The 22654-nt window shown below is 41.1% G+C and overlaps 2 protein-coding genes across 8 annotated transcripts in view; both read right to left on the bottom strand.

Annotated features, from left to right (window-relative positions):
* LOC311289760 (uncharacterized protein) overlaps positions 1–22654 on the bottom strand; it is a 208198-nt gene that overhangs the window by 45388 nt on the left and 140156 nt on the right. The window lies entirely within an intron of this gene.
* The window catches only part of LOC311289755 (protein NLRC3-like), a 48185-nt gene continuing 46688 nt past the window's right edge, over positions 21158–22654 (bottom strand). For all 7 annotated transcript variants that reach the window (XM_084408003.1, XM_084407999.1, XM_084408000.1 and 4 more), the window contains one exon: positions 21158–22639. In XM_084408003.1, coding sequence (XP_084264129.1) covers positions 22113–22639 — 527 coding nt within the window. In that variant the 3' untranslated portion in view covers positions 21158–22112. The remainder of the gene's footprint in view (positions 22640–22654) is intronic.

Here is a 22654-nt window from a genome sequence, read left to right on the forward strand (position 1 = left end):
CTTCCTGGGAATTAATAAAAGTCAAAACAGCTTGCCATATTGTTGAACAAGAATATCAACATTTAGAGTAAAACATTTCTTTTGGTACACACTTTGCTTATGATCACTCATATTTGGATTATTTTCCATTTGTTACAGAATACCAACTAATCGAACCATGCGTCTTCAGGTCCCTCAAATGACCATGTCACAGATGCCAGTTGGCTGAACATCCTCGCATTTTCCATGAAGCACAATGTAACAGGGGCTTTAATGGAGGACCTACTGAAGCTGTTAAGGTTATGTAGTGGGGATGCTGTAAGCATCCCAAGTAGCAAGTACATGCTAGAGAAGGAGATTAAAGATTATGTAGACAAATCAGAACACCATCATTAGTGTGGTGTTTGCAGCTCTTACATTGGCCTCTCAGTGTTAAAGGACGGTTCGTTAAAATGTCAGATTTGCTCATCAACCCAAAATGTGAGACAAAGTTTAGAGTTGGGTAAAAAATTTTTTATTTGTATACCTTTGAGGAATCAACTTAAAGCTCTTTTGGAGAATGAGCCTATTCCATATATTTACAATGACCAAAACAGAGATGGAATACCAGATATTTCAGATGGGAAGTTGTACAAATATCTAAAATCAGTTAGTGATTCATTATTTTCCCTGTCATTCAATTGTGACGGAGTGCCAGTGTTCCAGTCATCTAAATACAGCATATGGCCCTTACTATGCTCTGTTAATGAACTACCCCCAGAGGAAAGAGATAAAAATGTCATACTATGTGCCTTGTGGTCTTTTCCCGAACTGAATTAATCAGTTCAGTGTGTCTAGAAACAGGAGCGCCATGGCAGAGGGAGATTGCCACAAAAACGAAAGTATAAGATACATTTTACGCCAGACTACACGAAAGTGTACCCTTGTCTTATAAGAGTAAAACATAATGACAGTCTTGCACGCTGTACAGTTTGTAATAGAGATGCGCGGATGGGCTATTATTTCATCCGCAACCGCATCACAAAACTCATCATCCGTCCGCCATCCATCCACACCAACGTTTTTGACCAATTTTCAAAACCGCACCCGCCCGCCATCCACTGATTGGGCGATGCAAGGTGCTGCTGATGACAGCCGCGAGACTAGAAAGCTCTTACCTCAGAATATCAGCAGTGAACTCCGTCTCCGATCGGCGCACAGGGACAAAAATTAATAAATAATTTAAATAAATAAATTGCCTAAATTAAACGCACTTCGGCAAACCTGACCTTATCTGATAGGCTACTGTACAATATTTTCATTGTAGCCTAATAGAAAACGCATTTTGGCACATAATTTATAGGCTTTTTCGTTGGTGCCTACAAAAGACAGATGAAATCTAATATTAATAATTGATCCATGTCGGTATACACAGCCTAATATTTTACACTTATAATGGAAAAAATAGCCTACACAATCAAGATAGCCTACCTACTTTTTATTTATTAAATCCAGGAAATTGGTTAATGAAACATGGATTAAAATGAAGATACAATACGAAATTCGAAATTTGCTTTAAATTAACCTGTTAACCGTTGCCAGAGCGTGGGCGCACTGAAGCGGTTTTATTTATATATAGTTCAAAGTTACTATCAGATTTAATGTTATACCTTGACAAACTATACATCATTAAAAAGATATAATACTCAAGTTTCAGAATTTGACCACTATTGTATTCTGAGAAACTTATAGCGACAGTTATTTCTTAATTTGTGTCAGGAGTTATGAAATGAAAAAATGAGTCGATACCTTTGATATGAATTATGCGCGTCAGCCGCTTTCATTCATAAAAAACTCTGTGCTGTCGTCATGACAGCGATACACAAAACAACGTCCTTCAGGGCTTTTAGCTAAAAAATTTGCAGATTTGGAGAAATATTGATATATTCTCATAGGTTTACATCAGATTTCTATAGACAGGAATAATATTTATTGAATTTATACCCAAATGCGTCGATGTAATCATTATGAGCGTTTGCATACTCTGTTAATGTGTTTTCAATTCATACCAATAGCCTGAGGGCGCCCTCGCCGCCCTGTGCACAGTATTAGAACATGAAGAAGTGCCATAATCATGTGACAATCCAGGAAGCCTCGAACACACACACAGCTAACAACAGATCGCGCTGTAGCTATGGCTGTAACATGCAGATACAGACATTTTGAAGACAATAAACATGTTTGCTATGATATTTGAGTTACCTGTGTTTTTCAATCCATGCCAGGTATTTCCATAATAATAGATTATATTTATAATGTAATGCTAATCTATATAGAATCGTTGTGCAGAACACTATCCAATAGTATATTTTCTGTCTGATTTTTTATCTGAAGCCAAATTAGATCACAGAAAATTATTTAAAATACTCGATTTGCTTTATAAAGTAAGTTTATAAGCACAAACATTGTTTTAATCTCATAAATTCTCGTGTATTGATGGTGTGCTAAGCTAACATGCTAGCTAGCCCTAGGTGCACCTGCCACCTAGAAGTTATATTTTTATTATTTTTTGAATGCTTACTGAAATGTTTATTTATTCAAGAAATGCATTAGATACAGTTTAAAATGTAAGGGTGAACTTTGAGAAAAGAAATTGGTGACTGAAACCATATGAATAGCCTGTGAATAGCCAGTCGTTAGTAACTATAATGCAGACAAAAGAAATGCATATTACGAGCCATAACCAGGCTGGAGAGGTGTGAATGTGTGCAGGGGGAGACTGAGACTGAATGGGGCTCGTTTGCACCACAAAACAATAAAGAAAATATACTGGATAGATGGTTAGAAGATGGCAATAAACATCAGTAGCATTTTAGCATCAAATCAAAATAAAGTCACATGACATGGTCTTGAAAAACATTTCACTAAATACAGAGTTTTGGACTTATTATCTTAAGATTTTAAACATAAAATGTTTAGACATGTGGCATTAGCTGTAGTGCATTTCTAGATTGCTCCAGTGCCAACTTCAATTTTATTTTCATGAGGATATTTCATAAAAAAATAATTTCTAATAACTTTACAAAACTTTGAAGCTATTTATAACAATTTTTGTCATTATGACAATAATTAATTCTACATTTACAATAAACTGCCAGGTGTCAGCTTTCAAATGAGATCATACTTGTGCTTTTAGTACAAAGGGTTCATGAACTGTATCTGTTTCAGTTTGGGTATGTCATTTCTTGGGATTTTTCAAAAGTGGGGTTGCAGCTTAACAGGTTAAGGCTTTGTGCTTTCTGTTTGAGGTCTCTGTGAAAGTTTGAAAGTCTTTTTAGTGCCGCTTTCAGAGTGGTCGCGTCCGTAATGGAGAACTGTCACGTAACATTGTTTTTTCCCTCATAAATGCAAACATGAAAAACAAATGACAAAAGACTTTTTAAAAAAGACAAATTTATAGCGTTTTGGGGAAAAAATGAATGGACGACCTTTTATTTCCTTTGTTTTTAATTCTCCTTTTTTGAGTTTGTCACGTAGCCTACCTCCTTCGCCGGCGTTGCCATCTCTGATAATAACAAGCAGTTTGCATAGACTCGACTAGGCCATATTACTGCCTGATGAAAATTTGACTATTTCAAAGAGTGCTCGATTTTTTTGGGGGGGGGGATGTAGGTATAGTCAGATAACAATATTTAACAATGTATACATATATTTTTCATTTGATTGGTTCAACCACCCGCCCGAATTTAATTAAAATATAATTTTTCGTCACGTCATCCGCCCGATCCGCGGTTTATCCGCGGAGTCTGCGGCTATAACCGCCAACCGCGCATCTCTAGTTTGTAACAGTGACTTCCGCATTGCCCATGGCGGGTTAAATGATTGTAAAAGACATGTTGAGGTGAGTTCAACAAGTTTAATTTCATGTGCATATGTGACCAGTCACGGAAAGTAGGGACACAAGTCGGTTCTGGGGCATTTTGAGTTATTCACATATTCTGAAAGTGTAGTATTCAAGCTTTCCAACGATGTGTAACACATGGAAATCTGATAATATTTGGAGAAGTTGTGGCCATTTGAAGGTAGGCACTCAAAAAAACTGAAATGGTAGAAATCTGCTTCTAAAGATTGACAAATTCTCACCCTTCTGGGAATGACAATAGGGCTCATTTACATCTCATTTAGATAAGTCATACCCCCTGTAAAGCTCCCCCGTCTCCCCCTCCCCCCTGAATGTACCAATTCTACAAATTCTCTAAATAAAACATCTCCAGTTAACTGGCAGAGCATTCATTTCGTTCGTTTTTTAAATAAGATACCAGCGCTGAAATGTGTTTTTTTTTAATCAAGTGATCAAAGTGCTCGTTGCCGCTGCGATCAGTGGCGCAGATACAGTGTTTACTCGTGTGGCTCGCGCACACACTGCATTGTCTTCACTCGACGCGCGCTTCAATCCGTTGCGTTGCGGTCGGATACTCTCTATTCGTTCTGTTGAAATAACAAAATAATTCAAACGTTTGTGTGTCCCTGCTTGATATACAACCACTGATGAACATAATCGTTTTGATGAGAGAAAAAAAACTATACGAGAAAAAAAAAAAAACCTATACAAGGGCGGATTTGAACTCTCAACCTCTGACACGGCTGGCGAAAGTTCTACCATTGTACCATTCATATACACGTTAATTTTGTAGGCGGATCTATTTATTGGCACTGACAACATATTGGGCTACATCTCATTAAACGACAAATATTAAACCCCATGTAACCTACTATTTAAATCGATTGCTGGACATCGTAATGTTATTGGCGTCCATCTTCATTGAATTTTGAAATCAGATAGAGCCGGCCAGAGCGCTGCATAATAAGTAGCCACGCCGGCTTATTCAGTATGGAAATACGCACCGACAATGACACGCCCCTACTGCGTGCTAGAATCTCCGAAAAACAAGCCGATTTCAACATCAAAATGTACGCTTTTAAATATACCAATACTGCTATCTCAAACATGGAGAGGCTTCTTCGTGATCTCAACTAACAGATTCTGCAAAAAAACGAAAATCACCAATTTTGAAAAAAAAAACGCTTCTTTCTCATTTTGCTCGAAAGTTGTGCTGCCGACTTGTGTCCCTGGTTTCCTTGACGGGTCACATATTATTCAGGCCAGCTAGTTGCCAAGGCTACATGAAAACAACAAACTCCTTAGACCTGTTTAAAGTTCCAATGCTTGGAACTTTATTATGCTTTAACTGCTTTTTGTTCTGATTATTGGTTCAAAATAGCAGCACAAGCTTTAGCTTTACAAAAAGTCATTTCACCTCATTTCACCTCCCTGAAATGACTTATTGCAGGTGGGATGTCTGAGCTTTTAGCCTTACATCGAGTTAATAATTATATGTGTGGTTTTCCTTCACATGCAAAAACATCCTAAGTTCTGCACAAGCACAAGCTTTTAGCCTTACACCGAGTTAATAATTATATGTGTGGTTTTCCTTCACATGCAAAAATACCCTAAGTTAAGGGAAAGTGGGAGAATCTGCACTTTTGATAATGTGTACATTGACATCTACTATACTGAGATATCAGTTCTAAAAAGACGAATAACAACAACTTACATGGAATCAGGTTAATTATATTGGAGTCAGATAAATAATTGAATTATGCACGTTATGCTTCAACTGCTTTTTGTTCTGATTATTGGTTAAAAATAGCAGCACAAGCTTTAACTTTACACAGAGTTAATAATTATATGTGTGGTTTTCCTTTACATGCAAGAACATCCTAATTCAGTGGTTCCCAAACCTGTCCTGGAGTACCCCCAACACTGCATGTTTTCTTTGTCTCCTTAATCAAACACACCTGATTCAACTCATCAGCTCATTAACCCATGTGATAATGAGCTGATGAGTTGAATCAGGTGTGTTTGATTAGGGAGACAAAGAAAACGTTGAGTTATGGATATAACTACTGTTCCCAGAAGGAGGGAAACGAGGTACAACACATGACTATGGGATATCGCGCTCTAGCGCCATCTGCTGAAGACACCTTTATTCACGCCTGAAAGGCTAATGACGCATGCCGACGTGGGCGGTGCCACATGCCCACAGCATATAAATGCAGTCGTATGCGTCATTTCCTTTGTTTAGTCCAGAGGTGTTGTACCTCGTTTCCCTCCTTCTGGGAACAGTAGTTATATCCATAACTCAACGTTCCCATTCAGTCGGTCAACTCGGTACAACACATGACTATGGGACATATATTCACGCCCTGCCGAGTCGCTGAACTAAACGTAAGAGGCCAGCACCGCCACATGACCCCTTTTCAAGAGAGTGACGGTCCTTGGTCTGAAGTCCCCGCAGTAAGCACGGACCGCGCTACTGTCAAAGCAGTGACATCTAGTCGGTAAAACCGAACAAATGTGTGTGGTGATGCCCAACTGGCTGCCGCACAAATATCTTCTACTGACACCCCTCTAAACCAGGGGTTTTCAAACTTTTTGTGTGTGTGGACCACTATTTGTAATCAAGAATTTTCGCGGACCACCTCATAATACACATAATAAAATATGTCTACACACACCTGAATTAATCCGCACCTCTAAATAGGCTTACTGGCACTAAAACTATATCTGGTCATCACATCAGTATATACGGCTTGTTAAAAGAAAGTTTACTGCTCACAACAGTTGCCACATATTTTATTTATTTATTTACTCAAGCGCCCGAGGGCATAATCAGGTTAATTTGAACAGGCTTATTTCCATAGCAATGGAGTATGAAATCTATACAGTAGTAATAAGAACACTTGGATATAGTCAACATTTCAAAACCTTTGGCGATTTTAGGGTTTTACAAGTCCTCAAAAAGTAACGTTAGGCTTGAGTTTGTTCACTTAACAAGCACATCCGCAAAACATTTCAGAAACGTGAGGTCAAGAAACTAACTGGAAATTAAAATAATAACAGGCCTTATTCATTCCATTTATAAACATTTCGTTTCATAAACTGCCGATAAACTAAAGGCTATGCATGTGATGTGATAATGAGAACATATCTGCCTCTGCCACTTTTCTCTTCTTGCTACTCACCGATCCATGTTGTGGTTCTAACGGCACTGAACTTGAACGTCACGGCCGAGCGCCACTAGCCTATTTTAGTAATCACACAATAACTTGACAAGTTAATTTAAATTGTATATCAATATAGGCCTACATATTCTTTTTATTTTTTTAATGGGAATTTCCTGGTAAAATGAAGGTAAAAAAAAATAATTTTATATTTTATTTTGCCTTTCCACGGACCACCTGCAGTACCCTCACGGACCACTAGTGGTCCGCGGACCACAGTTTGGGAATGGCCGCTCTAAACAACGCCCATGACGTTGCCATGCCTCTTGTAGAATGCGCCCGCACCTGTCGGTGGAGCTAACCCTTTACTCTTGTATGCAATTGAAATCGCCTCCACGATCCAATGTGAAAGACGCTGTTTAGACAGCGGTTTCCCACGAACTGGGTTGGTAAAACACACAAAAAGCTGGTCGGACGAACGCACTGCCTGCGTCTGCTCGATATATCTGCGTAAAATTTGTACAGGGCATAACGCTTGGAGTCTCCTGTCTTCCTCTGAGTCAATCGAGAGATTTGACAGAGCTGGCAGCTCGACTATATGCCCCTGACATGACTTTTGGTGTATACGCAGCGTTCGGGCGCAACACCACTCTAGACCCATCCAGTGCAAACTGGATGCATGAGGGATGCACTGACAGCGCATGGAGATCCCCAATGCGCTTTGCTGATGCCAGCAATGGCCTGTTTTATAAGACAGCATCCTCAGATTCAATGATTCTAAGGGCTCGAATGGAGGTTTACACATAGCCTCCAAAACCACAGTTAGGTCCCATGATGGTACCATCGACTTTGTAACGGGTCTCAGTCGCTTCGCTCCTTTAAGGAACCGAACGGCCAGCAGGTGCGCGCTCGGCGCGGCCCCATTAATACCCTCGTGACAGGCCGAAATGGCCGCTAAGTAAACTTTTAGTGTGGAATGTGAGCTACCCTCTTCGAACAATTCCTGCAGAAAAGTTAATATTCCCGCGATCGGGCATTGAAATGGCGATAAAGACTTTTGTCCGCACCATTGTTCAAATATGCGCCATTTCGACGCGTAGAGCCCCCTTGTTGATGGTGCCCTAGCACTCTGTATCGTGGCTACTACATTAACTGGGAGCCCTGCTGCCACTAAATTCACCCTCTCAGCGGGTAAGCCCATAGATGCCACAGTTCCGGCCGGGGGTGTAGAACCTGTCCTTCTGCCTGGGACAGCAGGTCCCTGCATTGGAGAAGACACCACGGTGTCCCGGACAGCAGCGTCATGATACATGCGTACCATGTTTTCGTTGGCCAGCGCGGGGCCACTAAAATTAGTGACAGACCCTCCTGAGGCACTCTGTCCAGAGTGGGCTGTATCAGTTTTACCGGCGGAAACGCATACAGTAGAGTTTTGGGCCATGCATGAGACAGCGCATCCACCCCCAGCGGGGCGCTGCTGTTTATTATCGAGAAAAACAGCGGGCAGTGCGTTTTTTCCCTGGATGCAAAAAGATCGACCTCGGCCCTGCCGAACCGATCCCAAATCTGCGCCACTATTCTCGGGTGCAAACGCCATTCCCTGACCTGTGGTCCTCCCCGGGATAGCAGGTCTGCTCCGCCATTCAGGTGGCCCGGGACATGCACTGCCCTGAGCGACGCTAAGTGTTTGCTGGCCCATATTAGGAGTGTCTGTGTTAGTTGCAGCAGTGGAAGAGAGCATGTGCCCCCTTGTCTGTTTATATATGACATTACTGTTGTGTTGTCCGTTCTGACTAACACATGTTCGCCGTGCAGATGCTGCACAAAGTGTTTCAGTGCCAGAAGAACTGCCTGCAACTCCAAATAATTTATATGACGCTCCTTCAGCGTTGATGACCATTCTCCTCTTACAGAACTCCCCCGGCATAGGGCTCCCCACCCATGTAGGGATGCATCTGTCGTCACTACTACACGTGACGTAACTCTGCCTAGGGGGATTCCCTCTGTCAACAGACTCGGGGATTCCCAGGGAACCAGAGCCCGAACGCACGCTGGTGTTATCGTCACTTGTCTGTTTAAATGCCATGTGACATTCAGACCAGTGCTCAGCGCCCATCTCTGGAACGTACGCATAAAGAGGAGACCGAGCCGAACGACTGTTATTATTGAGGCCATCAACCCCAGCAGCCTCAACACTATGTGAAAACGCACTCGCCTTCCCAGTCGAAACCGACTCAGGCAGCTGCGAAAATTCTCAGCTCTTTGAAGCGACAGCATAGCTGTGTTCTTTATCGAATCTATCTCTAAACCGAGATATTAAATCCACTGACACGGAACCAGGGAGCTCTTCTTGAGATTTATTAAAAATCCCAGATCTCGTAGGTGGGAGACAAGGGTCTGTGTTTGCAATACTGCTTGTTCCCTGGTGTCTGTGGCTAGGAGTAGATCGTCCAAAAAGGCGAATACTCTCATGCCTTGATGACGCAGCGGAGTCAGTGCCGCTTCTGCACACTTCGTGAATGTGCACGGCGCTAGGGACAACCCGAACGGCAGGACTTGAAATTCGTATGCAGTCCCCTCGAAGGAGAACCTCAGAAATTTTCTGTGATCCGGGTGAATTGTGACATGAAAGTACGCATCGGTCAAATCTACCGATGTGTACCATTCCCGGGGACGCAGAGAGGATAGTAGATGACGCACTGTGAGCATTTTGAATTTGTAACGTCTGAGGTGTTTGTTCAACTGCCGTAAATCCAGAATCGGGCGTAAGCCCCCACTTTCTTTGGGAGGATGAAGTAACGGCTGTAAAACCCTTCCTCCGTTTTTCGCTGTGGAACCACCTGTATTGCAGCTTTGCTGAGAAGAACCCGAATTTCTTCTCTTAATACTGGGGAAGCCTCCCCAGACACTGACGTCGTGACGGGGGGGGGGGGGGGGGGCATGAGAGGAACTGCAGCCGATAACCGCACTGAACTGTGCGAAGAACCCATGGTGTTGGTGCGCATGCGCATGTGTCTTTATTGAAATTGAACTCAAAACTGAACCCACTCTTTTGCAAGGTTTCTTTTCCACTGAGAGAAGGCGGCGGCTGCCTCTGGGCCGATGATCCTCCCTCGTTTGCGAGCTTGCTGTTTAGGTTGTGGATAAGTTCGCCTAGGTCTAGCCTCCCAAGCATTGGGTCTCGGCGCTGCCGCTGCAGCAGCCGGCCTCTTAGCTGGTGGAGGTCGAGATGACCCCCTAAACCCTGGCTGAGCAGCCGATTGTGTTGGTCTGTTAACCTGTTAACCGTTGCCAGTGCGCCCGCGCACTGAAGCGTTTTTTCATTTATTTAGTTCAAAGTTACTATCAGATTTAATGTTATACCTTGACAAACTATACATCATTAAAAAGATATAAGACTCAAGTTTCAGTATTTGACCACTATTGTATTCTGAGAAACTTAGCGACAGTTATTTCTTAATTTGTGTCAGGAGTTATGAAATGAAAAAATGAGGCGATACCTTTAATTTGAATTATGACCGTCAGCCGCTTTCATTCATAAAAAAAACTCTGTGCTGTCGTCATGACAGCGCTTGACAAAACAACGTCCCTCAGGGCTTTTAGCTCAAAAATGTGCAGATTTGGAGAAATATTGATAGATTCTCATAGGTTTACATCATATTTCTATAGACAGGAATAATATTTATTGAATTTATACCCAAATGCGTCGATGTAATCATTATGAGCGCTGTATACGCTGATTTACTGTGTTTTCAATTCATACCAGCAGCCTGAGGGCGCTATATGCACAATAATAGTCCATATATGGAACATGAAGAAGAGCCATGATCATGTGACATTCCAGGAAGCCACGAACACACAAAAACCTATCAGAGATCGCAGTAATATGCAGATAAAGATGTTTTGAAGACAATAAACATGATTGCAATGATATTTGAGTTACCTGTGTTTTTCAAGCCATGCCAGGTATTTTCATACTATAAAATAATATATTTTCTGTCTGATTTTTTTATCTGAAGCCAAATTAGACCACAGAAGATTATTTAAAACACTCGACTTGCGTTATAAAGTAAGTTTGGAGCACAAACATGGTTTTAATCTCATAAATTGTCGTGTATTGATGGTGTGCTAAGCTAACATGCTAGCTAGCTCTGGGTGCACCTGCCACATAGCCGTTATTCTTGTATGATTTTTTTTCTAAATAGGAATCCTTACTGAAATGTTTCTTTATTCCAGAAGGGCATTTGATACAGTTAGATACAGTGAGAACTTTGATAAAAGAAATTAGGGACTGAAACTCTATGAATAGCCTGTGAATAGCCAGTTGTTAGTAGCTATAATGCAGACAAAAGAAATGCATATTTAGAGTCATAACCAGGCTGGAGAGGTGTGAATGTGTGCATGGGGAGACAGAGACTGAATGGGGCTCGTTTGCACCACAAAACAATACAGACAAAAGACTGAATGGATGACTTAGAAGATGACTAAACATCAGTAGCATTTTAGAGTCTAATCAAAATAAAGTCATGACATGATCTTGAAAAACATTTAACTAAATACAGAGTTTTAGACTTAACATCTTCATATTTTAAATATAATATGGTCAGACATATGGCTTTAGCTGTTCCGGCAGGTTCGCCAGAGTCAACCACAGATGGCGCTGAGCCACCACCGTACTGGCCATCGCATGACCTAACGATACCAACGCGCAACGTGTTGTACACAGTATATAATCAGCTGTGGATCTCACCTCCCCCATAAGTTCGTCACACGATCTACCCTCTGACACGGCATCGCTTAGTTCCCCCAAGCAAATAGCCTGATATGTTTCTGACAAAGGAGATCAGAGTTGCTAAAAGAAGCTACTCTGAAAAGCTGAAAAACCAGTTTTCAGCCAACGACCCGGCATCAGTCTGGAGAGGCCTGAGGAACATCACCAACTACAAGTCACCATCCCCCCCATCTGTGGAGAATCAACAACTGGCTGACACTCTCAATGCATTCTATTGCAGGTTTGAGAAGCCCAGACTCACACCTCACACCCGCCCTGATGTGCACTTCACACATCCACCATCACCTCCTGCAACCCCTCTCCTCCCCCCTTCTGCCATCCAACCTGAGCTTAAGGTCTGTGTGGAGGACGTGAGCAGAGTCTTCAAAAAACAGAAGACTAGGAAAGCTTCAGGCCCAGACGGCATCTCATCTGCTTGTCTAAAAGCCTGTGCTGACCAACTGGCCCCAGTCTTCACGCAGATCTTCAACAGATCATTGGAGCAGTGTGAAGTTCCCTGCTGCTTCAAACGCTCCACTATCATTCCGGTTCCCAAAAAAACAAAAATCACTGGACTTAATGACTACAGACCTGTCGCTCTCACGTCTGTGGTCATGAAGTCGTTTGAAAGACTGGTGTTGGCCTATCTGAAGGACATCACCGGACCCCTGATGGATCCCCTTCAGTTTGCTTACAGAGCAAACAGGTCTGTGGATGATGCAGTCAACATGGGACTGCACTATATCCTGCAACATCTTGACAGACCTGGGACTTATGCACGGATCTTATTTGTGGACTTCAGTTCGGCCTTCAATACCATCATCCCTGATCTTCTCACAGCCAAACTGACTCAGCTCTCCATGCCATCCACAATCTGTCAGTGGATCTCCAGCTTCCTGACGGACCGGCAGCAGCTAGTGAGACTGGGGAAACTCACATCCAGGACCCTCACCATCAGCACTGGCGCCCCCCAAGGGTGCGTTCTCTCCCCACTGCTCTTCTCCCTGTACACTAATGACTGCACTTCTAAAGACCCCTCTGTCAAGCTCCTGAAATTTGCAGACGACACCACTGTCATCGGTCTCATCCAAAATGGTGACGAGTCTGCTTACAGACTGGGGGTTGAACAGCTGGCTGTCTGGTGCAGTTATAACAACCTTGAGCTGAACACACTCAAAACAGTGGAGATGATCGTGGACTTCAGGAGAAACACCCCAGCACTCCCCCCTCTCACCATCATGAACAGCACTGTGGAAGCAGTGGAGTCATTCAGGTTCCTGGGCTCTACCATCTCCCAGGACCTGAAGTGGGCAAATCACATTGACTCCATTGTGAAAAAGGCCCAGCAGAGACTGTACTTCCTTCGCCAGCTGAAGAAGTTCAATCTGCCACAGGAGCTGCTGATCCAGTTCTACTCAGCCGTCATTGAGTCTGTTTTAAGCACTTCCATCACTGTCTGGTTTGGTTCAGCTACCAAATCGGACATCAGGAGACTACAACGGACAGTCCGGACTGCAGAGAGGATTATTGGTGCCCCCCTGCCAACCCTCCAGGACCTGTACTCTTCCAGAGTGAGGAAGAAAGCAGGTAAAATCATCACAGACTCCACTCACCCTGGACATCCCCTGTTTGAACTGTTACCGTCAGGACGGCGAGACAGATCACTGGCCACAAGAACTTCCAGGCACAGGAACAGTTTCTTTCCACAGGCCATTTCCCTTCTGAACACTTAACATGCCCCCCAAAGCATATGCCTGTAAGTGCAATACTCCCACTGTCTAGTGCAATAAACTCAGGTGATATTTATATCTATATTATTCATACTACTCAAAATACTGTAAATATGTTTATAATCTGTAACATGCACTAGACTCCCACTGTCTAGTGTAATATTCTCTAATTCAGGTGATATTTATATTATTCATACTACTCAAAATACTGTAAATATGTTCATAATCTGTAAATGTTTATTCAGACTAAACCCAACTGTGACCCTACTTTTTTACTTTTATACTATTTTTATTTATTTTTTATATATTTTCATTCTTAGAATTTGTATTACTATGTTCTTGTTGTATTTGTATTTGTATATGTGCACTGGAAGCTTCAGTACCAAGAAAAATTCCTTGTGGGTGCAAGCACACTTGGCAATAAAGCTCTTTCTGATTCTGATTCTGATTCTGATTCTGATTCTGATGTTTGTAGCAGGGACATTGTGCTCAAGGCTCTAGCCGTGCAGGCTTGATCACTATAAATCCTGCTAAGCTGTCTGTACGAGAACCTACACGGTTCCGACGGGAGAGTGGGGATGCCCGCGATACTGCTATTTTGCATTGGAGCCAAGTAAGTCGCAAGCGAATGCTCCATTGGCGGAGCTGATATTAACCCTGCTTCCTGTGCTCCTTCGAGGTCGGTGAACTTACTCATTCCCGGCACCGGGGAAGGAGAAGACATGGGTTTTGACCATGAAGCTGTAAGCTCTGCCATACAGTCTGGGTAAATCGGCAGATGTGTACTTACCACAGTTTGAACCTGAGACAAATAGAACCCACCGAAACGCGAGCTTTTTTGAACCGGTGGAGGGGCAGGCCATTCCACTGACAGCTTTGCTGCCGCCCTTCGATATAGTTCAAAGAAGGGCTCCTCCATGAACTCGGCTTCCCCCTCCCTCTCCGAGGCGATGGGGGGAAGTGTGACCTGCTCCGGCTGAAAATGATCTTCAAAGAATTCTTCGCCCGCTTCCAGTGAGACAGAGTCCTCCTCCCGACACTCCAACAAAGCCATCAGGGTAACATTATTAAAATCATTCATAACCTCCCCGGCTTCCATACGGTCGCCCCACGTACCTGCCTCAAAACCGGCTAGTGTCGTATCTGGAGCAGCACCTGAGGACAGAAGCGGGCCGTGTCTGTCCGCTGTACTCTCGAGTACTCGTTCAACAAACGCTATACGTCGCTCGAGTGTCGAACGACGAAGCTGTCGGCAGTGTATACATGTTCCCGTGTCGGAGAGAGCCAGCTTAGCATGGACAATCCCCAGACACACCGGGCAGTACTCGTGTGTATCTTTTTCAGACAACAGGTACCCACATGCCATTGGGCATGAGCGAGAATTCTTGTTGTTAGCCATTTTTCCCCCGAGAAAGAGACTTATTAGCTTTTAGTTAGCAATGCTAAACTTAAACTTTTAATACTTTTCTCTGTTTGTGCCTTTCAATAGGAATCACCACCGTGGGCTTTTCCTATGAAGATTGTGGCGTGATGGCGTTCTAGCAGCACGGTGGAGAGCTGAAGAACAAAGGGAATGACGCATACGACTGCATTTATATGCTGTGGGCATGTGGCACCGCCCACGTCGTCATGCGTCATTAGCCTTTCAGGCGTGAATAAAGGTGTCTTCAGCAGATGGCGTTAGAGTGCGATATCCCATAGTCATGTATTGTACCGAGTTGACCGACTGAATGGGAACGTGCAGTGTTGGGTAGGGATGGGGAAATGAAGCCTTGTGAATCACTGAGGCTTTCCCCTGACTGTTCTGGGAAAAGATTCAAAGCTTTGAGAGTGTAGAGAACAGCGCCATCTGGTGCTTATTTAAAATAAAGCAGCCAGAAGCCTGTGTTAGAAGCTCTGGCAGATGAAGCAACCACAACACGAACACACTCCATAGTTTCAATGTTATGTGTACAAATAAAAGCCTTACATGTTTGTGTTTGATTTGTTCATTAAATAAATTCATTTTCTCTCCTCACAAACACATCAACCAGACTGAGCCAACAATGACACGTTAAATAAGATCTGGGCTTCGAGCCTTCTGACACCCAAAGCGAAACGCGCACATGATTGGACAGAAAGTGAGGCTTCATTTGTCGTCGATCACGTGACTCTAGTAAACCAATACACACGGCGATACGGGGCTTCACTAGAAATTGTGTCACATGTGCGATATGCACATCGAAGCTTCAGTGTCATACGTGACATCACTATTGTTGGGGGTACTCCAGGACAGGTTTGGGAAACACTGTCCTAAGTTATGGGAAAGTGGGAGAATCTGCACTTTTGATAATGTGTTAATTGACACATGAAATGTCTGAATTTGTTGTGTGGTAAAAACATTATTTTTTTATATGGTTTGCTTCATCATAGGTGCCAGCAGGGTAAACCACCATAAAGTTTATAGTGGTAAATCAATAATGAATGTATATTTTTTGACACGTGCAGAAGCAAAAATGACATTTAGGCTGTTATACAGGCCTACAGTAAAAGCTTCAGATCAGACCTAAACACACACACCGATTTATATCAGAATGACTGTGCAAATAAATAGTTATTTATTTCTAAATCTGGATTTATTCAGATTGAATAACTGGAAATAAATTATATATTGCCTATAATTATCACATATTAACTAAATGATCCTTCTTATAATCTTACAGATGGAAAAAAATACACTTATGTAATAATTTCTACAACAGACTTTAGACTGAACTGAAATGTACTGAGTTGCGCAGGGGGGTCTTGTATCACCCTGAAGAGGCTTCTTTTGCATAACAATATAATGACTGTACACTACCAAACAGACCAGGTTGACTGGCCAGAAGCCTTTGAGGTGGCATCCAGTTGTGCCGACCAGAATTTCAGAGGAAAAATGAGAGCTGAGACTACAGAACAGGCTGAGGCCTTAATCACAGCAGAGTTAGCAGAAGCTGAGTCATTGACAATACCACACGTCAGGACTGAAACACAAGAAATTGAACCCTCACACATATGCTGATGTGACATAATCTGGGGTACGCGCTACCACTCCTGTTTTGGCACCCATACCGTCCACAACAAACATTGTTTAGATCCAGATGGGTGCATCATATTGAGGTTCAGACCTCGCCATCTTTAGTGGCAAGAGGTAGAGTAGTTGATTCTCCTCTAAATAGAGGAGAATGGTCCTTTGACGAGGAGTTTCCTCCTGGGGATCTACAGGTAGCACATACTGGCTTGAGCGCCCTAATATGGGGAGAAAATGATTCCACTGTAGCTTAACCTCAAAGAAAAAATGTGTCATCATTGGTGACTACAACATTGTTAGGCAGTTCAAAACCCATTTTAACCTGCCCTGATCTCCAGGTGGACAGCTTTCCTGGCGCCAAACTCCAACAAACCTTATACAAAAAGGTACAATTGCTGTCAAACCGAAGAAAAAAAACTATTGAATTTGGTTTCAATAACCGACAGATGAGATATAGAATGTCAGCAATTGCAGAACTACCGATAGTATACAGAACAGTCAGAAAAAGATGACCAGATACAGTGGTATGTTTTCTTCTCGTTCATTTTTGAGAACCCTTCCTATGGGAGCAACTCATGCTGGAGCACCTTAACGGACACATTAAAGGTCCCATATTGTCAAAACTGAAATTACCTGGCTTTTTTCATGATAACAGAGGTCTCAGGGCTATGTAACTACCATATAAGTTTCAAAACAGTCAATCCACAGACAAATGCACAACGCCTGCATAAAGTAGCTGTGCCTTTTCACAAGCCATTGTGACTTCCATAAAAATGTGACTTCAGAACTACTCAGTCACCGCCTTCAGTCACCAACCTGCCAAGGATGCATCGATCCGATACTCTGGATTGGTATCGACGCCGATCCAAGCTTTTTGAATGGATCGGATATCAGTGATGCGTGACCGATCCAAATTCGATACCGTGTTACCAGTGGTTGATGAATGAATAGCAATAAACCATGGCCTACTACTGTAAAAACTATAATAAATCTTATAAGAACTCAATTATTTATTTTTAAACATTGCCTTAAAAAATTAAATACATTTAAAATATGTTGCGCTGCTTGCGCAATCACATGTGAGTGTGACAGGCAAGTTGAGCGGGAACCTTTTACATTCGAAGTACCTCAGCGCGTTAAGGTAAATCAGAAAACTTGGCACGAGATTATTAAGGAGTATATATATAATTAAGTATAAAGAGTATAATAAAGATTTGTGTGAGAATACTGAAATGGAGTACATATGACTCAGACTTTAAAGCAAATACATTAGACAATCGTTTCAAATTGTGGTCTAAGAAAGCGATTACAGCCTATTGTTCAATAACGGACAAAGGTCAATTATTAGATTTTCAGTCCTTGAAAGAAAGATTCAATTTAGAATCTTAGGACTTCTTCAGATATCTTCAACTGTGACAACATTTCTATCAGAAAATTAAAAAAGCATCCAAATAAGATTGCTTTAGTTAAAATAATCACCTCAGCGTATAATGCTCAACGAATGGGGAAGACTATTACTAAATTATATAAGGCATTGACATATTTTACAAGGAGATTCATCCCTATATATTAAGGAGAGATGGGAAAAGGAAAGCATTTTGGTAATAACAACTGAGGATTGGGAAAAAATATGCAAACAACAATGGGCAACTTCCCGCTCCTTATACTGGAGATAATTTTGCTGTAGAAATATTATCAGTTTTTTTATTACTCTAATACAGAAAAACAAATTCAGGTAGCGCAAATTGTTGGAGACAGTGCGGTTCTCAGGATGCCAACCACTTTCACATATTTTTGGATTGCCCTAACATCAGAGGATTTTGGAAAGATATACACAGTATACTAGAAAAGATTGTATATCTTGAAAAACTGTTTCACCTCAGTTGATTGCAGTTTTGAGACACTTTATTTGAGCATTGTGCCGATGGTCTCCTGGGAAAGGAGGAACAAATACATGTTTAGAATAATTCTTGCATCAAGCAAAAAAGCAATAACCAGATACCAGATAAACCTAATCCCCCACAAATACAGGATTGGATTGATGTTTTAAAATAAATTTTCAATATGGAGAGAATTACATTTTATGTGAATTTCAGAAGGATTTGTTAATCAATTTCTGGTCTAAATGGATTGAGTACATAACTCCTATTGAACCAAATACTTTTTTTTTTTAGAGTTTTGTCTGTTTTTTTGTGCTTTTTTGTTTTGAGTGATGAGATTACCTCCCCCCTCTTTTGTAAATAGTTTCTGTGTTAAATCTGAAGAAAACTGTAAAGGGATACGTTGAGGTGTTTTATTTTTTGTCACTGTCACTGCCTGGAGAGGTTTGCTAGTCCTGTTTAACAAATATTTATGTAAACCGGTAAAGCTGTAAAAGTGACAAATGTGATCAGACGTGAATTGTATCCCTTCCCAATAAAAACTTAAATAAAATAAATAAATAAAATAAAGCCAGCAAGACAGTGAGCCCCAAGTGATTCACACTGCCAGTGATTTTCCGGAATCAGAGAGTGCGTTCATGCACAACCTGTAAAAATCCCGTAAAGACACGTGACATCGATGTGACTTGTAATGTCTCAGCAGCGTAAAGCATTAAATATCGGTTCTCAGACTCCCCTATCTCCCAGGCCGGCCTCATCGGCGACGCGGTGGAGAAATTCGCCCAACAGTTCTATGCTGCACAGAAAAAGACGTATGCGGTAAAGCGTTCATTTTTGGGCGAACAACCACTTTAAAACAACTTCTGTTTTAAAACAACATTTCCATCAGACCACCTCAACAACAACAACAACAATATATGTAACAATGGTAAAGAATACAGCATTACAAAACTTAAATAAGATGTTATACATGTACAAGCATTTTCTTAATTTAACGAATCAATTAATAAAATATTAATTTCATGCACAAAGGTAACTTTACACTGTAACCGTTACCCCTTTTGGGCTTAAGTTAAATATCAGAGTAGGGATGGCAAGGCTTGATGTTAACTTAGGTATAGATAAAAAACTAGTTTGCTTTGGTTTACCCAGCTATATTTCTGAAGAATCAGACCCAAGCTTTACGCTTATAATGTATTCACCAACCCAAAATCTCAAATGTTTACATTATACAAAAAAAATAAAAAAAATAATAAAAATAATAATAAACAAGGTAGAAAACAGGAAAACATCAGTTACATCAGTCATCAAACAAGAAAAGTTAAGCGTTTGGGGAATCTGGACTGGAAAAGTGAATGATTAAATTTAGCTGATGGTGAAGCCAACAAAGCTTGGTAATGGATGAAATGTCCTTGCAAAAGTCAGCACTTTTAATTTGATAGTCCCAAGGTTGCAGATAGGAAAATTGTCCTCCTGTATTCCACAAGTGCAATCCAAACCCTCTAGTGTTCACATTAAACGTCCAAGCGTCATAATGCAAGCACCAAACCACAAAGCAGAAAGTTAGCTGAAGCAAGTACTTTCACCCATGTAAGAAAGCACAGGAATAAAAAGGTCCATCTAAATACACGACACGGTCACAATTAGCATGAATAGCCCAATGCTCAACACACTCAATATCATAGTTATACATTAAATACATGTACACTCTGGTTTTGGTAATATTTGTAAAAAAAAACATACTACTTACTAGTGATGTGACATTTGAACTGAGGCGTCGGAGCTTGTGTCGAGAAAAAATGGGCGTGCCAGATGAAGCCGCGATTCGAGGCTTGTGTTGTTAACGTGAAAATCACGTGACTAATGACAAACGAGGCCTCGGTTTGTGCGGATACGTCATCGGTTCGGTCCGAGTGTTGCTTCCGGATAAAAGGCGGTTCGAAACTCGCGCCACCTTGTGGCTGTTGTCAACAGTAGTAGAAGCAGTTGTAGTAGTGTCAGAGAGTCAGAAAGTTAGATAACTATCATTGTCATTGTCGTTATTGTGTCATATACTGTATGTGTTTAAGGCTGTATATTATTACATTATCAGGTTAGAATAGTTATAGTATATTGTTATTATTAATTATAGTAGCTATATTATAGTCTTGTTATATTAATTAGATAAGATTATTTGGATTGCTCTGGATTTTTGGATCTGTACTGGACTGCTTTTTGATTTGGATTGCCCTTTTGGATTTGTTTGCTTTTTGTGACCTCTTCCTTTTTCCTGGTAATGGAGCCAGTTAGAAAGAGGAAAGAAAGAGGCTCAAAAGAAGCATCAGTATCCTCATTTATACCAGCTGGCACTGCCATTTTTATGTTCCCCTGCATCCTCTGTTCCTTGTGAAAGGATCTTTTCCAAGGCTGGAGAGATTTTGTCTGAGAAGAGGAATCGTCTAAACCCCAACACACTTGAAATAATTCTGTTTCTCAATAAAAATCTATTGTAATCCTTCCTTCCAGACTATTCTGTTGCAGTTTACTTAAGTACACTCCCTCCAACATAAGCACTGCACTCAACACAGTGTCACTGTTGTTGTTCATACTGTCACTATCCAAACAATTTATGACTAATTAATTAACTGTGTGTGTGACTCTGCACAAGTAAATTCAGACAGAGAAAGATACATATTTTATATTATACACAGGTAATGGACAAATGTCTGCTCATGTCTTTTTATTATTGCAAATGAAAGGTTACAGACATTAACAGTGAGTACAAAATAATAAAATAAAAATATTTTTATAAAATATACATTGAAGCTGAAGCAATGGCTGAAGCAATGGACTGCGAGGTCTCAGTGGTTCAGGAAGCCTCATTTTGCCATCACTACTACTTACTGATTGACCAAAAAGGAAACACATTCCTCAATCACAGGACCTTATAAAAAGTCAAACGAAATAGCCCAAGAAAGCCATTGCTTCCTCTATCCACATGCTTGCCTCCTTCTTCAAGTATAGTACCTGTCTAAATACTCATCTATGAAGATGATTAGCGCCCCCTAATGGTGTGGCAAAACATAACCCCTAAGGTAACAGAGTTAAAGCTGTTACAACACAAAGGTTACTTTACTGTTAAGTGCTTTACATAGAAAAGGAATTAAAATAATCACAACAGATGCATAAGAAATAAAAATATCATGCATAAGAAATAAAAATAACAAGGAATCTGGTTCCAGCTGCAGCTGGCATAATAGCTTAAAGCGAACTCATCGTGCTTTGAGTGAACCACTTTGAAGTGGTATTTCTAAGTGACTTGATCCTAAAGATCTGAGTGATCTGTTAGGTTTATATTCAATGAGCATATCTGGTCCTAGGCCATTGAGTGATTTATAAACAAGTACCGGTACTTTAAAATCAATGTTCATATTTTCTGGTTCTACTCATAATTTTCCAGTTCTTTAATATTCTCATATTTACAGATATTATGCTGTTAGGAGCACTGCATCAGAATTTTACATTGAATGGTTACACATTTTTGATACATGTTACATTTAAAATAAAATAATTACATAAATCTGAGAAACAGAGTGTGTTTTTGTGTGTTAAAGATTTATACAATTTTAATTTTATTTATTTATTTGCAACATCTCTGTTTTTGCTCAAAGCTTTTCAAACTATAACAGAGACACTGAGGAGTTTAAGCGATAAACCCAAAATCCAGCATAGAGGAACTGAGTAAACGTGGAGGTGAATGTGTGCAAGTGTATGAGTGTATGTGTGTCAGAGAGGCTGTAGAAGGACAGAGTACCGGCTGACACATCCACATACACTCCAACTCTTTTTAAGGAGCCTGAAGGGACACGTATGTCAGTTGACTTTTTATCATGCCAGACAGTGAATCTGTTATCAGAGCAATTCAGACTCCAGGAAAATTCATTAAGTCCAAACTGACAGTCACTCCATCCTTTCCTGTTGATTCCTTTATATGTCACTGATATATCAGCCTCTCCTCTCCATTCAGCCTCCCAGTAACAACGTTCAGAAATACTCTCTCTACACAGAACCTGAGGACACTCATCAAATCTCTCTGGATGGTCAGGATAAGACTGTTTCTCTTCCAAACATGTCACTTTTTTGTTCTCATCAGAAATAATAAGTTCAGTGTTTACTGTGTTTGGATCCAGTGTGAGATTACAGGCATCTGAACACAAGAAGA

Source organism: Rutilus rutilus, assembly GCF_951802725.1.
Source record: "Rutilus rutilus genome assembly, chromosome: 4".
NCBI classification, from domain to species: Eukaryota; Metazoa; Chordata; class Actinopteri; order Cypriniformes; family Leuciscidae; genus Rutilus; species Rutilus rutilus.